Below are 22,942 nucleotides of genomic sequence, written 5' to 3' on the forward strand. Positions count from 1 at the left end.
TGGGTATGGGTATGGGTATGGGTATGGGGAATCCCCGACTTTTTCAGTTGGGTATGGGGATGGGTATGGGGATGTACATATACCCGCCATAATACTCGTCCCCGCCATATCTCCATTCTTGTTTAAATTATTAAAATATTCACAATTAATCAAGTAACTCATATATATATATATATATATATATATATATATATATATATATATATATTTTTTTTTTTTCTTTTAATTATTTCATTTGTCATGAAACTCATTCTCATCTCCAATATATTTTTTATCTTATCATAACCTTTATGTAATTATGTTAAAATGATGTATGTTAATAAAAAAAAATATTATGCCTCACATTTGAATATTTATATTATTTTTAATATTTTTATTTATTATAAATTTTCCTTTCACATGAGAATGTTTATACTCTCAATTTAAGGTAATATAAAAAAAAATTCTTTACTTATTATTATTATTATTATTATTAATTTTTGTTTAATTTGAAGAACTCTTTTGTTTCATTAAAATAATTTTCGTTATTTTTCAACCATTAAGTATATATGTTGATATTTGAAAATTTTTCTTAGTTCTCTAAGATATTTTTCGTCTTATCATACCTTAGTTATACATTTGATTTCCTTTGTGTGATTTTTTTCGATGGTCTCTCAAATTATTTCTAAAACACACATTTGTTAGTTTTTTAATATTTTTATTTATTATTTTTATTTTTATCATGTAGAATAATATTTATTTTATAACTCATTATTAATCATAATGTAATTTTTTCACTTTAAATTCTGTTTGAAGTGGTTAAAATTATATATATATATATATATATATATAATGATATTTAGGAATAATATATGATAATTCACTACAAGAAAAACATGAAATGGTGACTGATTTAGTCAGTAACCCATATCAGTCACTATTTTCTGTCATTGGTGGTAGTAGTTGATTTATTGTCTGAATCAATGACTAAATTAGTGACTAATTCAATGATCGAATCGATACTTGATTTAATGACCAATTTAATTACTAATTTATTTGTAATTTAATGACAAATTTTTTGGTTACTAATGATATTTCTATTTAATTTTAACCACTTCAAACGTAATTTAATAATTAGTTCTCTAAGGTATTTTTCATTTTATCATACCTTAATTATACATTTGATTTCCTTTGTGCGATTTCTTTCGATAGTCTCTCAAATTATTTCTAAAACACACATTTGTTAGTTTTTTAATATTTTTATTTATTGTTTATTTTCATCATGTAGAATAATATTTCGATATATTCTATCTAATTATTTGTTATTTTATAACTCACTATTAATCATATTGTAATTTTTTTCACTTTAATTGTACAAATAACTTTTATTTACTACAATATAAAAATTTAATGTAATTGCTATGAATATTTTGTTGTCACTATCCAACATATATTGAAGTTCAAAAGATACAAAATCTATGTCAAAATTTTATTATTATGTTTATTATTTGTTCTTTGTGTCATTTTGATCAAGTGATGTATTATAACTTTTATTAGTGTATAAAAAAGAGATTTATTATAATTTAAAAAATTGAAGTAAACAAACATTTAAAATATATTTTAATTTGAATATTTGTTTTCCTTTTATTATTATGTTTATTATTTGTTCTTTGTGTCATTTTGATCAAGTGATATATTATAACTTTTATTAGTGTATAAAAAAGAGATTCATTAGAATTTAAAAAATTGAAGTAAACAAACATTTAAAATATATTTTAATTTGAATATTTGTTTTCCTTTTATATTTTTTTGAAATATTTTTTAATTTTATCAACTAAGTTCATCAATGTTGTAGTTTGCAAATTTAATAAATGTTTTGGTTCACATGAAATTTTATTTGGTATTCTAATATAAAATGTAAACAATTATAATTTATTTTAAGGTATTTGGCATCGAAGAAAATCCTCCTAATATTGTATATTTTATAATATTATGTTTTCTTTACCATAATTTTTTTTTTATAAAAATTAATATTGAAGTAGTTAGAACACGGGTACGGGTATGGGTACGAGATTATATCCGTTACCCGGTGGGGATGGAGATGGGAAAAAAGTTTGATACCCGTTGGGTTTGGGTATGGGGATGGGGATGAATTTTTTATGCGGGGATGGGTATGGGATAGAGAAACCCGTCCCCGCCCCGCCCCGTTGCCATCCCTAGTTCCTTGGGCTACTGTCCTTCGTCGCTCGAGTATCGGAAGCTCTAGCTCGCATCTCCCAGGTACGGGAAGTTAGAGTTTCAAGTTTCGAGTCATCCTTTGATCTGTGCATGAGTTTATTATTGGTTGTACGATTTGATCCTTCGTTTTGATGCGTGAGAGTAGCTTGTATGGGTGTTTTTGGCCGGAAATAATGGCTGCTGCAGGTGAAGCAGTGGCGAGACCTGTTGGTCTCGCTCAGGCGAGACAATTAGGGGCTCGCCTAGATCAGTTATGCGAGTGGTCGCCCAGGCGACCCGCTCCTCGTTTTTGAGCGAGCGAGCATCTCGCCCAGACGAGAAGGGACTCGCCTAAGCGAGATCCCGTGGTGGCTCCTGGTTCCTCCTTCGAGCCCTCGCCTAGGCGAAGGGGTTCCGCCTGAGCGAGAACGTCTCGCCTGAGCGAGACCCATCAGCCTGAGCGAGGGACTGGGTGAGACAGTGTGGTGTTTGGTCGCGTATTTGCTCTCTTATGCTTGGAATTGTTTGGGTAAGACTGCTATGATAAGATGCATGTACTGATGTATGAATATATGCCTAATGGGTTGCTATATATGCGTGACATGATTCATAAATGATGAATGATGAGTGTGGTGGGGACTTAGCATGTGAAATGAATGTGTGGTTTGAAATTAAAGGAACATGGTATTAACATGAGAGGAGACCCTAGACTCATGGGGTGGCGATGATCAGATGTATGGATTCAAAAGGTGATGCGTACGAGGAATAGACCTCATGGATGGGTATGGAATTGTAAACATGACTTTGATGTTCTCCTACTGTTGTCTTATGAATGTGTTTGCCCGTGTCAGCGTGTAATTCCTTGGGGGTCTCTAGGTGAGACCTCCGGGGCTACACTTCAGTGGTCGGGACGTAATCCCATGGCCCCTGTTAGTGGGTGCCCATGGTGGTGCCCCATCTGTATAACTAGGTAAGGATTCAAGGTAAGGTTGCATCCTGACACTCTGAGGAGCCAGTTAGTCTCACCTAGAGCGGACTGACTCCTGTGGTGAGAGTAGCAGGAGGCCTGAAACCTAGTAAGGGCTAACCTTGTGGTGAGGGAAATTTGATTCATCGTAACACTTGTAACACATAGCTCAGGATCGAGCAACTCAGGGTCGAGCAGAGGTATCCACCACAAGTGCAAGCATCCGCTGGATCCGACCAAGTTATACGTATCCGGATGAGTCGAGTCGAGTCGTAGTGTATTGAATGAAGAGTCATAACATGCTTGGTTGTTATATGGATATGAGATGATGAAAATATATTTGACTGTATGATAAATATGTTGTTGGCTCTAGCTTACCCGTTTCGTTGCATGGTTGTGTTGTATGTGGTTGTTCTTCCTTGCGATGATCATCAATTTGATTGATGGGAGCAGATGGGCGAGGTTCTCGTGGTCAACAAGGGAATGGTGATTCCGCTGCCTAGCCATCTGGGATGGATCTTATACTTCTTTCCGTCATGCTTTCTTTAGGGCTATGGCCCCTGTATTCGTGGTTATTAGATTGTAAACTTTTAGTTAAACAGTTATTCTGCTTTTGTTGGCATCGTGGTGTGCCTAGTGTTGTAGGGGTGATGTTGAGAACCCCAGGACTGCGTTGTTATACTATCTTATGTGTGGCGTTTCCTTTAATTGCGTTTATAAATTAAATGGGACGTTACATATATATAATGTTATATTAATAAATAATAATATTATAATGTTATTAAGTTAATATATAAAATAAATTTATATTTTTTTAAAAACAAAATAAAATAAATTTGAGAAAAAGAAAGATAAATATTAAGGAATAAAAAATATAAAAGTGACGATTAATTTTAAAAAATTTAATAAATATTATATTACAGAAATCAAAACTAAAATAATAAAAGAAAATACAAAAGAAAGTGTCATATATATATATATATATATATATATATATAAAGAAATTATGGAAGTATAAGAACAAAGTGCCCTAAATAGTCCTCTCAACTCCGGAAATTATCCTAAAATTTGGACACTGTTACCTTTTGCACCCGATCATTTTCTTCTTGTACCATATAATTTGTTTTATCTATAATTATATATAAAATATATTTTTTTATCTTTATATATATTTTTTTGAAAAATATTTTAAAAATAATTTTATCCTTCAAATAACCGTTTTCCTTTTAAATTTAAAGATTTTTTCACTTTGACCATTCTTTTTAAACTTAACAATTTTTTAATTAAAAAATCATCTTCAAAATAAACAATTTATTTTCTAATTAAATTATAAAAATTATTTATATTAAGTTTTATAATTATGATAAAAGAAATTTTTATTAATTTATTTATTTTTAGTCATGACAAAAAAATTAGATACGTAGCATTTGTTTAAATTAGAAACGTAGCATTTGTTTTTTTCACTAGTGGTGGTGAAGTGTTGTTGCGGTCAGGACTTTTTAAACCTTTCTTTAAACTACGGAGGGGAGTCAAAACTCTCAACAGTTTTTTGTTTTTATATTTATTTTATATATCTATATATATATATATATATATATATATATATTAAAAATAAATTTATATATTATTTTATTATTTATATTAACTTAATTCAAAAAATCTTTTTCAAATTTGAAAATCAGTTTTTTTTTCTCATCTGTTATTTTTTGTTCTTTTATTTGGTTTATCTTTCCAAACTTTAGTCTCTTTCTCACATTTGTTTATTTCAATTTCTGCATCCAATCTCTTGTTATTTTCAAAATCAAATCACAAAGGCGAGGTTGAGGAGTTAAGAAACATTTTGAACTCAACCATCTTTCCTTTTGGGAACCGTACAATCTTTTCTTTTGGGTAAGTTGATTTTCTACATCTTTTTAAATAATATGTTTTCTTCTTGTATGTGACTTTTTGTAAGTTATATCTATATCTATATCTTATAGAGATCATGAAATCATAATCTAATTGTTGGATTGAACTCTTCTTTGTATAGATAAAGTATTTTAGGCTTTGAAGCGATGTAAAGAGAGAGTCAATCAAATAAGATAAAGAAAGCTAATTGATCTTAATTTTTTTTAAGATATTAAGCATTGATTTTTAGATTTAATTTGAGGTAGAAAGAGCTTATCTAAAATGAATGCATATCAAATACATCTAAAATATCATCTATTATAGGTAAAGATCTTCGTCTAAGAAGATTTAACTTATTTCCTTCTTAATTAGAATATTACTTATAAAGAAATCACATATTATTTGCCATGATATCTTTTTAATAAAGAAAATAATAGAAAAAATAAAAACTTTATTTTTTTAATTAATAATTTATATATCAAAATTACAATTTGTTCTTTGAAATTTTTGTCCAAGACTGACTATCGTGATGATTAGGTCTTCGATGAAGAGCTGTCGCAGCGGTGGTGATGTGGAGATGGTGGGCATTTGCAGAAGTGAAGTGCGCCTTGGGATGTAAGTATATATATTTTCTTTGGGCGTGCACATTTTTTTGTTTAAAATTACCCGAAATCGGTTTTTCAATGATGTTTTAACTTATTTTTTTTATTAATTTTTAACTCGTATTTTAATTATCATTTATTTTGATTTTTTATAATCATATGATGTGATTATTTAACAGTATTGAAGTGATGAGTTAAGAACAGATAAAAAACAGTAAATTAAAGTTTCATTATTTTTCCGATAAATACTCGTAAAAAAACATGATCCCAACAATGATGGCGTATACAGTATTTTCGGAATTTAATTTACGGTTTTAGAAAACTTATTCCGAAATGGTTCTTAATGTAACGGAAAAGAATTTCCAGTGGTCAAAACCTGCACTCCGTGAAATCAATTCCACAGTGATGAACCTTTGCAATTCTGAATAAAAAGTGGAGAATGAAACTGCATATTCCGGAAGTGTCTTTCCGGAATACATACTTCTGCTTACGAATTTTATTTTTCCATTTCTTGTGTTCTGAAATATTGTTTTGGGAAACGATTATCCGAAAACATGTACCGGAAAAATGATTTTGGTAGTTTCAGGAAAGAACATGTCCGGATTTTCTTTCCCATATTCGTTTTCATGCACCTCTCCCTCTGGATTTCGAATTTCGTAAACCCCAACACACCGTCTCTTCAACTTACCTCAAAATGGGTGCTTAAGGGAGTCCCGTGGAAGTCCCACACCAGCGCGCACTTGACTTCAATGACGACCCAAAGACTTGCTTCAACCTTCAAGCCACCCCACCAACGGTGGGGAAAATTAGGGTTAAATGAAATACTTACCAAGGATATAATTGAAATTCAACATTAATAATGAGGTGCAGGAAGAAAAATGAGAGAGTGCAGAAAGCAATTCCCAAATTTGTAAGGCAGCTTTTTCCTGTACATCTCAACCTGCGCTCCATAGAGCTGTAAGATGAAATCATGGGAGTGCAAGAACAATCAGCCAATTTGTAACCTTGAGAAGATTAAATTCATAGATTAGGTCTTAATTTAATTATGACAATGTCCTAAATCTCCTAGATTAATAAATATCCATTCATCATCCTATAATCGTAAGTTGCTTTAGATGATCACATTCAATTTATCAAAGTTCTATAGACTACAATTCTTTCTCAATATTTCCAATTTATGCAATAGCAGCAGATAATTCATATTGCACCAAGCTGCAACAATATTTGCTAAGTTGTCGAGACTAGCTTTTACAAGTATCAGACCATTTTAAGAAATGTTAAGTTTTTCTTGATGAAGCTGAATGATTCTTTGTGATAGGAATTGAAGGTACATTGATAAAGTGATTTGAGCAAACTAACGACATCTGTGAGTAGCACAACCTTCATTCACATCTTATCTTCCTTACCAAGGCAAGACCAAAAAACATTTTTATTTGCATCCATCTTATGCTGCACACTAAGTCCCTAGCTACACACAATGGGTCACAATTTTAACTTATCTAGCCCTGTTGTCTAGAACCCATTTTATGTTTCCATATTTTGCGGTTAGTTGCCGTAAGATACCCTACACAAGTTTGTTATGAGCATCACAACATCTCTCTAAACATCTACTTTCTTTCAACTTCTGATTCAGCTTGCAGACTTTGCAAATGTTCCAAAAAAAGCTGTTTCATCATACATCACTGAGCATTCAATACTGGAATCCGTGTCAAAATTGCTGCCTAAAAATGTTTTGCAGGATAGGTTTGAAAAATGGCCCTGCAAAGCATTTTCCTGACCCTCCCCTATTTTGATATTCTTGTCCTCCAAAATCCTTATACTTGGTTCAGCACCATCTTTGATAGCACAAAAATTCTCACTAGATTGCTTTACTGAATCACTTTCTATTTCCACTTTATTGCATGTTCTCAATTCGCTCACATTGTTCTCTTCCATGGATTTCTCTGAGCCACCAGACACTGTCAACTGGATGATCTCTTCCGTAAAACAGCTACTACTTATTTCTGTTGATTCTTTGGCTTCCAATGCAGCGTCAACAGGTTGTGTATCGTCTTTTCTGAGGGTATCACTGCCAGCTTCATAGTCTGACTGATTTTTACCATCCACAGGTTCATGTTCTGACTTTGCTTCAACTTGATTGGTAGTAATGTTTGCAACATCCGGTAGCAATGAGTCAGTAATGTTCATTCCTTCAGAACTGATACATACTTTGACGGATTCATCTGTTGCTTGAGTTGATTCATCACACAGTCCTGTTTCAACTGAAAAGAAAATTAAGTTTAGTTAAGTATTTAACAATAATAGTACACTAAACTAAATACACCAAACAAAAATACCTTCAGTTTTCATCTTCCTGTGTAACGGTTTCTCAAGAAACACTGTCCCAGGAAATATCATCATGTTAAACTTATTCAATTTTTTCCTTTCAACATCATCAACGGGTTTGAATCCAAAGCCCTTAGTCCATGTCTCAACCAAATCAGGAATGGCTGATACCACAAGCCTTTCCACCTTGAAAGATGTTAACATCTGCTAATGACAGATAAGTTTAGAAACACAAAAGGCCAAAATGAAGCAAGTGTGGGAAATTTTCAAACTCAACCATTATAGGAAAAAAAAGTCACTAAGCGAAAAATCACTACAAATTTGTTGAACAAATACAAGAAACACGCCAAATTATACCTCCTCAATAGCACTCACAAGGAGCCGGCACATTCCCTGTCGACGAAACCGACTGCAAGTAGCAATTAGAGGCATCTCTGCTACTGTGGTTCCATGCACCCTGTAAAAACGTAAAGGACATGAGAACAATGCAATAAAACAAGTATAGCATCTTGTATAAATCAAACAAATGCAACTATAAATCAGCTGGAAGAGAAGCTTGAGCTTCCGTGAACGGCATTTAAATAATTGCCATTATAGATTAAAATAGTACCTAAACTACAACCATTCCACACAAAGATAAGAATAAACATTCACAAACATCAATTCTACCATAAATTTCATAAGAAAAATATCTATATTTTAAATTTTACCTGATAGATGCTACAGATACTAACACATCCTGTTTTTCCAATACCATGGTGTAAAACCCTTGAAAATTCAGACGAGCAAACTCAGACCTGAACATCACATGAAATAAAGCCTCTCAAATCAAAATGAAATTGAAAAAAGAGTGCAAGGGGCAGGAATATAAATAAAGAAGCACACGAAATGAAGGGAAGAGGCACTAACCCCCAGTTATATAAAACTTGAGGTATCATGTGGATGCCTGTTCTTGGATCAAGCATTGACACAAAACACTCCTCCATGATAGTAAGAGCAACTGCTAACTTCGTATTGCATACTGCCTTTAGGGCAAACCACTGTGCAGAATGAACTTTTTGGTCATCATGAATGCATCTTAGAAGCGTCCATGAGATGCCATCAGCAACTTGATTAACTAACCCCACCTGAGATTGGAGTCCAGTGTACACCTGCACAAACAAGAGTCTCGAGTCCTTGAATAAAGTCTTGGGTAGCATAATTAGGTTATTCAAGTAGAGTGTACTTGACCTGATTATTAACATAATAGGATTAGTATGTCCAAATACCATAATACATTATTATATACGATAGAGTATTCATTGCCCATAGAAGAGAAAACAATATTGTTCCTAGCCCACAAAAAAATGTTAACTGAGACTACAGTGAAATAATAAATTCATGTTGTTCATTAATATATTGTGCTAAAAACACACATGTTAACTAAAACCCAAAATAAAATCATACGAATAATGCACCCACCCTATTATTTTACCATCTAGAGTATCTACAACGAGAAACCATAATTATTCAAATGTAAAACATTCCTTCTTCCTCCGACTGAATATTTTAAGCTGTTGAATTTAGAAGAGGATTTGGGAGAGAGAGAAAGAGAGAGAGGGGGAGAGGGGGGAAGAGGGAGAGAGAGAACAGAATATTTTAGGAAATGAGATTTTTTTAATAAAATGAGTACTCAAATTATGCACACCATCCATATCTATAGATTCTAAAGTCTTGTCAGATATAGTGGAGACTATTTCCAAGGCTATACTAATCAAGTCCAACTTCCTAAACACTAATTCCTGGAATAACTAAATGCACTTTATCATGTGATACAGAAACATGCTATTTCCGAATTTTACTATTTCCAACACTCCCCTTCAAGCAGTCAAGCCAAAGCTTACTAACTTCTTATTACAACAAAGTTTTTTAACAGTAACAAATCTTTTTGACTGAGAATAGTTTTTTAACTAAGCTCGATGGTGGCATGTGATCCGTGTAGTAGCCAACCTCACCTAGAGAGATAAGGTTTTCATTGTTCAAATTATTGTATCAGATTGTACAACACAGTTGAAAAGGCAAGAAAAGAGGGCTGTTGTAATGAAGTTAAACTGTAAACTGGGAGAGCCATTGGACCAGGATAATTTACTGGGTATGTCACATAGCTAGACTACTTTTACATTTCTTCCCCTTAAGGATGATTAAAAGAGAGAAGAGAGGCCAAACAGAATGTCAACCCTTTGAAAAGTCACAGGAAATCAAGGCTTCCCGGATTTATATACTAAGTGATTCTATTGGATACATCTATGCCAACAAGTCATTATGTTACTTGGTAAGTCACAGGGCTAGACTCTTCTACATTCTATATGGGTTTGAAAAGCTGTCCAATTTGGTCTGCTTTTGGCAAACACTACAGTCATGGATGATTCTGTGCTATAATGCTCTCAATTATTACAACCATTGAATTATATTTGGACAGAAGAATTTGATGGAGATCACAATCACCTTATTAATTACCTCGAACTTCAGTTTAACTCAGATTAAACTTCAAATTTATTAATCTTAAACCTGAAAAGAGCAACTTTTAGAACTATATCTACCACTTGCATGAATTTTAGGTTGAATTACTATTTTGGTTCCAATTTTTTTTGCTTTTATTCAATTTTGTCTCCTTTTTTTTTTTTCAATTAAGTCTCATTTTGCATTAAATTGATTCAATTTAGTTTACGATATAATTGTATCAACAGTGTTGTTAACACTGTATTTGTAAACGCCACGTGAGAGTTCATAGTATTTTCTTTCAATTCCCTGTATTTATTTTTTTGACTCAATGAAGTTCCATTTTCTTTTATATAGAACCGTGTTGTCCTTACCAAATTAGTAATTAAGCCTATTTGTAACTTTTATACCCATGTTAAAATAATTTTTTAGGATTTATATATCAAATCACTTCACCTAAATATTAAAATTAATTTAATTCTTTTTAATTTAAATTTAAAGAAACCTAAATATTAAAATTAATTTAATTCTTTTTAATTTAAATTTAAAGAAACAAAATATGGTTGTAATTTTTAAATTTAATATTTGAAAAACAAAAAAAAAAAAATCATTTGTTAGCTTATTAATAAATTTAATTCCTCTAACAAAAAAAAGTTAATATTCACATGAAATCTAAACCAAATTATTTATATATTTTACGTCTTTAACATAATTTGTCTACTTAAATCAATTTTATAAAATAAATAATTTTTTTAATAATTTTTCATAAAATAAAACAAGTTTCATAATTTATTTATTTTTATTGGTAAGTAATCTGAATTCAACTATATTTTGGACTGGGACAACCTTGCTCGATTTAAAAAAAGAGTTGGGACTCGTTATGTCAAAAAATAAAAAATAAATATAGGGACTGATATTGTCTCATGACACGACACAAACCCTGACACGTGAAAAAAAAAACCTTTAAAAAATAAAAAAAAGTGTAAGAAAAAATACTACAAACTGACACATAGTATTTACAAAGACAATATTAACACTGGTTATACAAATCTAACACAACATGAGACTTAATTGAAAAAAAAAATATATAAGGAAACCAAACTAAATAAAAGCAACAAATTTAACGACCAAATTACTAGTTAAGCCTAAATTTTAATGAGATAATCATCACTTAATGTACCAAAGGTTGGCACACGGTTTGGAATATAAACCAAAGTTTCAAAAGTTTTTGAACATCTTCAAATTATAGATAGTAAAATGACCAACTCACACTACAAGCCACTACATCATCGTGTAATATAACAAATAATTAGCTATTTCAAGAAATCTAGTTCAAATGGAAGTCTAGAAATTTGAAAAATTGTAGCATAGTACCTCCTGACAACTCTGACCACAAAACCAAATGTCTGAGGCTGTTCCTTCTCTTGTTTCTCTATCTTTCAGGCATGTCTCGTGATCTATTTAGTACAAAGATCACAATAGTCAGACGGATCATTGAAGCATTACAACGGGAACATAATGCAGAGACTTCATATCAAAGAAATCTTCAGTCATGATCATTAAGTAACTAATTGTAATAATAAATATATAAGGGCATGAGATCATGAAGCTCCCACTATTGTGGCCTTTAGGGAGACTCAGACATAGCCATGACAATAATCAAACCAACAAATTGTTTAGCCATTAAACAAATTACAGTATCTCAATTATTCAAACCAGAACAAATTATATAACTTGTTGCACCCTAAAGGCTCTACAACCATAACATTGGTAATGTCATAATGCAACATGATCATACAGAGCATACTTACATTTATGTTCACACAGTGAACATTGTAACAAATCCTGCAGATCTGAAGTGTCTTTATCAATAACCAAATTTCCACATATCCTACAAGTGCAGTTTGCACAATACCAGTCACCATCTGGGATCTCCTGATGTACATAGGCAAAAAAGGATTGTATTATTCTTCTAAGGTACTTAATAATAATCACATCAACAACAATAAGCACATCCACAAAAATACAAAGTACAAAAGGACCTTGTTTATTGTTAAATACATCACATGAAAAGAAACAAGACTACAGGAGCAACATAAGTAAACATATATAAACATTAATAACACACTAACACAAAGCAACCCATCCATACCATCAATCTATCTACTATATATAATATATAAATCTGAACCACAAGTCGTGGAGTTCACATGTTAGCATGTAAATTTCCTTTGAGCCACAATAACTTTTTGTATGTTCTCATGTCTCTTGCTACAATGGAATCATTTTAAATGTAGGTGGAATATACTAATATGTTTTAGTAATAAATAATAATAAATAATTATCTAATAAATGAGTTTCTCATGAAATCATTAATGAATAATTTTTTATTTATTTTTGTAATCCCTTGAGATGTTTGTACCAAGCTCTAGCTATTGATGTTATGGGTTCAAGAGCTACCTAATATGCTATTGTTCGCGATTGCTACCATGCTTCTCAAAATTCTACCAAGTTACGAAGGATCCTAGACATACTGTTTGTTAGTGATGGATTTAGACACAATAAGGGAATAGTATTTTTTAGGTTGTTGTTAAGAAAGGTCCATATGAGTGTCCACAACAATAACACAATTAACATAGCGTACTTGAAATTCTTTCAATTTTTCTATAGCATTTACACATTTATTTTCAATAGATTTATAATAAATACATTTTGATATGCAACCATACCAACGTTTTTGCTTTGTAATGTCAACATTTGTGCGTAAATGTCATCTTTTACATAACCCCAATAATTTTCAAAACATTCTTAACTCATGACTCAACCAAAAGCACATATTTTTAACAATTTAATCTGATCCTATTTGCTTAAAGAAGTTTTATAATTAAATAAAATACTACTAAATGTTTTCTACACAGTAAAAGATAAGATAACTTCTACTATTTTATGGCACTGATGCAATGCACAGGTGTATACTCACTGAACTTCTTTATCAAACCACAGCTAAACTAAGCACAAAGTTCGTTAATTCTTGGCTACTGGGCTGTAAAAGCAATTAAATACAGTGGACGACCTTGATCATTTATTCATATTCACAGAAGTGAACTCATTTGTACACTATAAAAAGTTCTAATTATCATATACTACATTTTCAAGTAATCAACTGAGTCAGAATAAACATTCCTAACTACAGCTCAGAAAGATTATACTACAAGTACAGTAATGGAGGAGCAGAACAACATGTTTATGCTAGCACAAAGACATATACACACATACACACAGAGGAATGTCATAGGAGCCGGTTAAATCAACCACTTATATTAGGATTTCCAAAACAAAATAAAAGAAAAGCTTGCATAGACCAAGAGCAGACAGACCTGAGTGGACAAACAAGCTGCGTGGAAAGTAGAAGGACAATTATCACAACATATAAGCTCACCCCCTTCACCACATAATCCGCACGAATCATCATTTTTGTCATTATCTTCGGTCTGCACAGCTTGATTCAGACTTTTCCTGGCTTTGTATTCAGCTGACCAAGCTTGAAGGAGGCACAATGTAAAGGGCTCGCCAGACTCCATAAAAATATTCATGCAGGGACGATTCAATGTAAACCCAGCATGCAACTTGAACTCAGATAATGTAAGCACCTTACCACAACATATACATATAATACCATCTTTGGTGATCCTACCATCCTTAATGACAACATTATCCTTAGCATTTCTGTATTGAATCACGTCATTTAAAGATATGACCCCATTATCAATCAACCAGGACAATATTGTCCTTGAACCCAAATAAAACCTATTACAGTCCTTGTTGTACTTTCCTCCTTTACAGGGGTTCCTTGGCAGCAACCTGCAACGACCCTTTTGGCTTTTAAGCTTTCTCTGGCCCCTTGATTTGCAGGATTTAGCTCTAGAATTTCCCCGGATTGCCTTTGGGCCAAAGTCCTTATTCCTGAATATTGCAGACACCAATAAATCATCATCTTTAATCTGGCATCTGTTAGACCTATCCGTTCCAGTTACGGAGCAGTTTGTTTTCCTGATATTTCTCTGAATTGCACTGACAGATGATAACTTTCTGCAGCTTCTTTTCCTTCCAGCATTGTCAACTAGATAATTCTGGACCTCTTCCAAACCACATTCTTCACCATCTAGTGACTGCACCTGGTCAGTGACAGTTGAGCCCAGCATGTCACCATGGTAGGACATACTCATTTTAATTTCAGATACCCTTTTGCACTTCCTTCGCATTTTCTTTCTAAGAGTAAGATTAGCAACAGAATATGTGTTATCTTTCCCAGATGCAGGATCTACTAAGATTTTCCCACCCTCCTCCTCACTACATTCAGACTGTTGTATAGCCCTTGAGTCGTGAGAATGAACCAAGCCATAGCTCACACTGGATGTGTTATTTTCTTCTGACATGTCCATTGGCGCATGTCCATCAATAATATTATCTGTTTCCTGATAGTTTTCTGAACTCTGCTTATCAAGACTTCTAGAATTTCTAATTTTGGCTTGACGAACTGAATTTACATTAGACCCTCCAGGTACCTGATTCAAATTTCCAGAGTTTGAATCAATGGGAGCACGTGACACCTTATACTTACTAGAAACTAAACTCCAAGTTGCTTTCACTACCTCCCCCTTTTTCAGGGCACCAATCTTTCTATCAACAAATATAACCACTACAAAAGGATCCAAAAGCCACCATCGATATGCCAACATGGCAGCAGGGTCTTCTGACTGCATCTTTGTTTTATCAATATTTATCAGTGCACTGGATAGATCAGACCAGAATTGACTAATATCAGTCCATTCCTTATAATCTCTGCACATTAAATTGCATTTTTCAACAGACAATAGCTCACCACATATTCTCCAAGCCTTTGTAAATTCCCGAATAGGCTTTCCCTTTGGTGTCCTATAAACTGACTCTGGATAACGCCTGCTAGGCCTTTGACGCTTCTCAATAGTCCACCCTGCCATCGTAAGCAACTGAACAATCTGAAACTGCAGAATAGTACGAGGGTCCTCTTCCGGTAGCGTTGATGGTGAATTTGAGATGTCCACATCAGTCAATTCCGGCATTTCTTCAGGATTTAAAGGAGACCCAGACTTCTTCACAACAGTGATTGACGGACTGGTAACTACAAGCCTGCTCGCAAAGCTTTCCTGGGAAACAGGAGAAGCAGCTGCTTTACTTATAGACACCTCTTTTGCAATATGTCCGTCTGCTGTTGCTGTGTTAAAGTTTGTAGCATCTACCTCATCCTTAACAGCTTGTTTATTTAAATTGTTATGGTTCAATAGATAACAACTAGATATCACACCATGTTTGGATGATTCAACCAACCGGAATGCAATTGGTTCCCTATCACAGCCTGTAGCAGCACTAGACAGGTTAGAAACTGCTACTTTTGAGAGTCGTGATGAACTCAAGTTTTTTTCTGAATCGGATCTACTACAAGCAAGTTCATGCAGAGAAAATTTCATTCGTTTGACATTCACATCCTCGTCATTCTGTTCTTCACAAATGAAACTCTCTGGCAAACATCCCGGAGCAGCCTCTTTAGAATGCTCAATTACAACAAAGTTCCCCTCTTCAGGGTGTGTAAGTCTTGAAGACGAGGGATGCAATGCAACTGAGTTTTCGTTACTAGAGCAGAACGATTTAAATGTGTTTTTAGCAGATTCGTGTTCAAAGTTGATAACTCCAGGAACAACACATTTCTGACTGGACTGAAAAATGTCATTACCAGAAAAGACCTCTGAAAAAATCTGTCTTTCTTCGTTAGATCCTTCAAAGTTATCATCAAACAAATCCTCTACATCGTTGCTGATCAACATCTCTGCTGACAGATGCGATTTCACTATGCGGTTTCTGTTGCTGGTCTACATGTTGGCACCATTACAAAAGCTAAACCAACAAATGAAGAAAGCCTTTCTTCAGCCATAAATAACTGGTTGACATACTTCGTCACTATTGACCCCAATTAATAGAAAAAGTTCTCCAGGTAAAGGCTTTAGAATCTGCAGAAGAAATTGAGATGTTATTAACTTGTCTTTGAAATTAAAAGATTCAAAACAAGCATTACCATCATAATTATTTTTCTGAAAGAAAATATGCATGGAAGATATCATGCAACAACAATAATATAAGAAATCGTGTAAGTGTCATTTTTATTTATTGGTATCATTTTCCCTCAGAGTCATAGTTGCATTAAATACAAAACTGAAATGTAAATAAGGTGAACGATTATCGGACAACAGCCACACATTCAATTTTGCACCCATGAGCATCCATCACAAGGATTCATTAAAAGATTCTTTATCTCTCTTCACTAAAATCCGAATACCCCATTATCTCATCTCATTAATAAAAAAAATGTAGTAAAACAAGGTATGGGTAAACTGTATTTATAAACAAACAAAAAACCACAAAAGTAATTAAGCATTTAAACACCTAAATATGGAAGTTTTTAGTTTTGGAATAAGTTAACTTCCATATTATCTTCTAGATATGGAACTATAAGTACTCTTTTGGTTGCATCAGCATGACTGCCTAACTGCCAAAGAAGACCAAGCAAAGCAAAAATATATTGTTTGCCCACAATTACATGTGTTTTTCATTGTTGATCCATGGCATAGGGGATCAGAATATATTGACTTTCATGCAACAGTTTCTTCTAGAGAAATATTCTCCTCGGACAAAAACAGCATATCAAACTAAGGGATTAGGAATCAGAATTCAGTAATAATACACTTTTCACGCAACAATGATTTTCGACAGAGGGAGTCTCATGTCTTCCAGTGCCATTTGCAGATTTAGTATTAGTGCTTCAGTGAGTACCCTCTAAATCATTAACTAAAAAAGCCTCATTAAAAACTTCTTCAAAATACTCATCATGTCCCTTGTTAAAAAATTCAAGCTCAACATAGAAGTGACATAGAACGGTCTTTAACGACAAAAAATGACTAAACAATGTTTTGTGCTATTAGCATAAAAATATTAGAAACTTCTGTAAATATTTCACAGAACACACAAATGCAATGTAAAGGTTGGGTTGAAAAAAAAATGCAAATGCAATCCCCTAGTAGTTTATGCTTGGCAAGAACACAACTCCGTTTTCAAAAGAGAACCGTGAGGGAAACCAAAAGTTATCCAACTTAAAAAGCTAAAATTATAAGAATACAAGTTTTAATAACATTAACATTTAATACACGCACACGTTATATGCTTTCAAGCTAAAAAATATTCTCATTTTCATTAAATACTTAATATTCCCTTCAATTAAAGCAGCAAATCACTTGAAAGAGACGCGGAACCCAGAATTCCGGGACAAAAGTGAAGCATAAAACCGACATGCATGAATCCAGAAGCAGCATTGGGACACAGAACAAACATCAGGTCGAGAAATGGATGACGGAACCGAAAATCCAGAGCAGAAACCCTCATTTTCAACACAGATCACAACCTACCCTACCCATCCCAGATTCTCGAGAAAGAAATTCAAAACACATCATCAGAAACCACAAAAAAAAAAAACCAAACTATTCAACAAAAGGACACGACCGAGAACTCCGATAGGCGCAACAATGCTCAGAGGCACGCACCAGAGCGGCAGAATCTCAGGCACAATTAGGGTTCCTTAAAATCGCAGAAGCAATTGAACATTTCTGAGCATAAAAACAGAAATCGAAATCTTGCTTGGCTTCACCCCTCACCTTGAACCCCACCAGAAATAAAAAGAGCTCTGTGAAACCCAACAATGCTACCACACTGCAAAAGATGGCAAACAGAAAGGAACAACACTTTCTCTCTCTAGAACCCTGTTTCTCTCTCTAGGAGCATCTACCACAGCATGTGAGAGTTGTATCTATGTCATGGACTACTTACATGTACAGTTGTACCCTCTTTCATTGCCACTAGGCCTTGTCCATTTCTGCCTTTTTTTTTAAACCCCTTTTGAATGAAGCACCTACGCTCCCATTCTGATTCACTTCCTCTCTAAGCAAATGCCAAAATGGGCCCCCATTAACACATTTTCTTTCCATTTCTCCTAAATACAATTCTATCCAAGTAATAACACTTTCAACATATACTAGCTCAAATTCAAAAATCAACAAGAACATCTTATATTTTAAAAAGAAAAAAAAAATATCTAATGTATTTCTTTGTGTGTTGCTCCACTTCATATTAATGACATTAGTATGAAGAATGGTATTAATTATCAAATACGTGATTAAGAATTTAATATTAGATATGTTGAGGGAGATACTTATATTTATAACTTGTTGCTATAAATATCTATGAATCATTAATTAAAAAAAGTTTATATTTAAGATACCATCTTTCATTAAATGTGAAGAACACCCTTTTGACAAGATTCAATTTTGAGTTGATTGAAGACATTTGTGAGATCAACACATCTTGCTCTAGACATGCCAATGTCCACCTAATGGAGCAACTATTATTGGTCACACAAGGGAAGTATTATGGGTCTTTCTCTTTGGCATTTCCCTCTTTATGGCAGCATATTTTGTTTTATGCAGTATGTGTTCAAGGTACTTGTCTTGAGGAAGGGACACAGTGTTACTCTCACCAATTCGGCTAGGGAGGGCCTAGAAGATTTTTGTGCTCCAAATAATACTATATATGATATGACTCATTCAACCCATGTTTTTCTTTTTTTTTTCTCTCTTTTTACTACTGTTTTATTCCGTGGCTCCATCACATACAACCATGCACGTGTGTCACTTCTCATCATCTTCTTTCAGAGGCACGTAATAAAGATCAAAGTAAAGCTTTCTAGTTTTTTCTACCTTCACTTATTGGTTAATGTTTCCATCATGTTTGGAAACTCTTACGTGAGATCCCAATAGCTATTTTCATGGAGGATTTGCAGAGAAAGGGACATAAGTTAAATTCATATAAAAGAATTGAAAACTTTAAAGATTATTGGTTTTTTTTTTTTATGTTATTAAATTTTTGTATGTTTATTTAATGTGAAATTTAGATTTCTATTTGGATTTCTAATAATTTTTTCTATGTTTATTTTATATTGGCATACTCTTTGTCTAAGTAAAAGTATTTTCAATCCTGAATACCTTAATATGACATTCTTATACTTTTGTATATTATAATGAGATATATATGTCTGAAATTCTTGTCAGAAAAATTTTATAAAGAATTCTCATATTTAAAATTTTTCATCTATATTACACACATCTAAACCGACCGATAAATAAGAAGAACCATAAATTTTATATTATTAATAATTTTTTTTAAAAAAATTTCACTAAAAAAATACAACACATGAAATTTCTATAAGAAGTTAAATATTTTGGTTCTTTAATTTTATGTAAAAATTAGAATTAATTTTTTTTTAATTATAGTCCAATTTAGTCATCAAATTTTAGAAATACGTAAGTTTAATATTTTTAACCAAAATTTTTAATATTTTTAATCAAATTTTTGTTACGTTTCAAAAATGTTTCATGATAATATTTAAATTGTTTACGTCATTTGACATATTCATGTAAATTTCTTTGAAATAACAAATAAATTTAACAAAATTTGATTAATAAAACTAACTTCACGCATTTTTAAAGATAAAAAATTAAATTTATGAAAAAAATTCCAGACAAATAAACTTAATAAAATTTAGTTAAAAAAATTAAATTTAAATATTTTTAAAAATTAAGAATTAAATTAATTCAAAATTTAAAAAAAACTAATTATATTTTTTACTAAATATTAAGGAGTTAAAATAATATTTAACAAGAATAATAAAAATATACATAACAAATATAAAATATATAAGTCAAACTTGTATAAAAAAATAACAACACCTTCAAAAAAAAAATCTAAAAACAGTAATTTTATAATTTTACAAGTTTATTTTTAACTTTTCATTACTATCAAATATCATGCATAAAATCATTTAAATTTCTAGTTAATTTTGGATTACGTGCCTAGTTATTATCTTTGGTGTCTCAACATGTAACATTTTGCTCATGTTTAACTTGTTCAATGTTTGGTTTATTTGAGCTTAAAGCTTGTCACAAGATGAAAAAGATAGAAGAAAAGATGAAAACAAGTGATCTAAAATGTATTTCTACATAAGAACACGAGAAAATACAAATTAAAAGTTACCAAGCATGGCCTAATAAATTATATTATATCTATAAAGTTTTTCGTAACAGAGCAAGAAACCATAATATCATTCCATAATTAATTATATGACTTGATATTAAACAATGGTACTTGTGCCTAAAGCAATGGTGATATAAAAATATAAGAATTAAACTGATCATAGGAACTTTATCTATGAATTTGGTATTTATGGATGATTTATTGTGACGAAAAAGAAGATAGTGGTCCAAACAAAAAGTGGGGTTAATGATTTTCCTTGTTGAAATGGAAGCAGGAGTTGATATTATGGATTTGGCTGAAGAGACTGTGACGAGACCATTATATTATAAATTTTAATATTTTTCACTTTTGAATATATCATTGGTACATATGATTCCACATTAATTTAATTTAAACAATGATAACTAAATGTTTATCTTGAAGTTGCCATTAAAAATATAATTTATTATCTGTGCAGGAGATAAATACGCCTTAATTATAAAAAAATACTTTACACATCATTCTGCCATTGCATTTATTGTTTTCTCAATGTAATGATGATTTTTGGGACCAGACAACTAGTGAAGCAGTTTTCCAAATTTGGCAATTTCATGTACCATAATTGCGAAATTGACATTGAAGGAATGTTTTAAAGCCAAATAGTTATCATTTATTCGGTGAAAAAACATAGTCTAACTAATAGATGAATAAATTACTCCATCCTTCCCAAAAATTTATTAAAATTAAAGTAATGCATAAACTGGGTTCAATTTGATTTAAATTTCAACTTAACACAATTAAATTTAGTTAATTAGTTTAAATCATGTGGAGTTTATTTTTGTATTTAATAACTCAGGTCAATTTTTAATTATATTTGAATTGTGTCGTGGATTAATTGACTAAAATATATTTTAAAATATATTTTAAAATAAATATTTAGAATATTTCTTAATAGTTATAAGGCAAAATAATACTTGTATACATATGACAATATTAACTTATGAAGCATTGACCGAAGTGGATAAATGGGTATGAAGTAAATAATATCATAAATTAATGTAACTGTGTGTAGTTTTATTGCATTATTGTACTTAGAAGAGGAAAAAACTAATATATGTCCCAAGAATCTGGAACAAATACACAAAATATACGGTAAACGGTCACCAAAAAATTACAAAGTCGCTTATTCTGTACTAAGAAACTTCTTAGTATATAGTAAGCGGACATCAGCAATCTTGAAGCCGTTTACACTATACTAAGAGACTCCTTAGTACATAGTAAAAAACCATCAGTAGGCAAGACACGCAATATTAAGTTTTTTGGATGCATACTTCGACTACAATCGGATACCCATGGCAGAGGAAGACAAGCTAAAAATCATGTTCATTACGGAGGAGGCCAACCTATACTACAAGGTCATACCTTTTGGCCTCAAGAACGCCAAGGCCACGTACCAGAGGTTAATGGACAAGGTTTTCCAACCCTTCCTAGACAAATGCGTTGAGGTCTACGTTGATGAAATCATTATCAAATCCCCCAGTCCGCTACAACATTCAGCAAACTTAGTAGAAGTCTTTGAGGCACTACGCGCGTATAACCTAAGACTTAACCCGTAAAATGCACCTTCGGGGTAGACAACAGGAAATTTCTAGGTTTCATGCTTACACAACGAGGGATTGAGGCCAACCCAGAGAATTGCCAAACCATTATCAACATGCAGAGGCCCGCTAACGTCAAGGAAGTACAACGTTTGGTAGGAAGGCTAACAACCATATCATGTTTCCTCCCTAAGCTCGTCGATAAGACCAAGCCCATGATTAAACTCCTAAAGAAGTCAGCTAAGTTTGCATGGGATGAAACCTACCAATAAAACTTCGACCAACTAAAGCAACTCCTTGCCACCCCTCCAATATTAAGCAAACCACACACCGATCTCCCCCTCATATCGTATATCTCAGCTTCTACCATTGCGGTCAGCGCAACACTCATCCAAGAAGTAAACAATACACAACAACTGATATACTTCGTCAGTCGCATTCTCCAGGACCCCGAAACACGCTACCAGATGGTAGAGAAGGTTGCTCTTGCACTCATAACAACCGCTAGAAGACTACGACCATATTTCCAAAGTCACACAGTGGTTGTTAGAACGGATTGCCCAATACAAAAAATCCTGTAAAAACCATATTTAGCAAGACGACTATCATCATGGTCAAATGAGCTATCTAAGTTCAGCATCCGTTACGAACCACATGTCCCCATAAAAGCCCAATGTCTAGTTGACTTTACCAACGACCTACAAGATCAACCCACTCTCGAAGAAGAGTGGTGGACGATG

The 22,942-nt window shown here is 32.6% G+C and overlaps 1 protein-coding gene across 2 annotated transcripts; it reads right to left on the bottom strand.

Annotated features, from left to right (window-relative positions):
• Positions 1 to 7,017: 7,017 nt before the first annotated feature.
• ROS4 (Acyl-CoA N-acyltransferase with RING/FYVE/PHD-type zinc finger protein) lies at positions 7,018 to 18,407 on the bottom strand. 2 transcript variants are annotated; one of them, XM_028070549.2, is made up of 9 exons: positions 18,195 to 18,407; positions 13,833 to 16,499; positions 12,267 to 12,390; positions 11,830 to 11,912; positions 8,887 to 9,128; positions 8,688 to 8,774; positions 8,335 to 8,434; positions 7,989 to 8,181; positions 7,018 to 7,913 (listed from the first exon to the last, which is right to left on the bottom strand). In XM_028070549.2, the coding sequence occupies exons 2-9, from the start codon at positions 16,314 to 16,316 to the stop codon at positions 7,282 to 7,284; spliced, it is 3,945 nt and encodes a 1,314-aa protein (XP_027926350.2). In that variant the 5' UTR covers positions 16,317 to 16,499; positions 18,195 to 18,407; the 3' UTR covers positions 7,018 to 7,281. The 2 variants fall into 2 exon arrangements, with proteins under 2 accessions (XP_027926350.2, XP_027926351.2); XM_028070550.2 differs by having other exon boundaries at positions 18,084 to 18,351.
• Positions 18,408 to 22,942: the final 4,535 nt, after the last annotated feature.

The sequence above is a fragment of the Vigna unguiculata genome, chromosome 5 (assembly GCF_037176805.1).
Source record: "Vigna unguiculata cultivar grain cowpea cultivar isolate G323 ecotype 2 chromosome 5, ASM3717680v1, whole genome shotgun sequence".
Classification (NCBI taxonomy): Eukaryota; Viridiplantae; Streptophyta; class Magnoliopsida; order Fabales; family Fabaceae; genus Vigna; species Vigna unguiculata.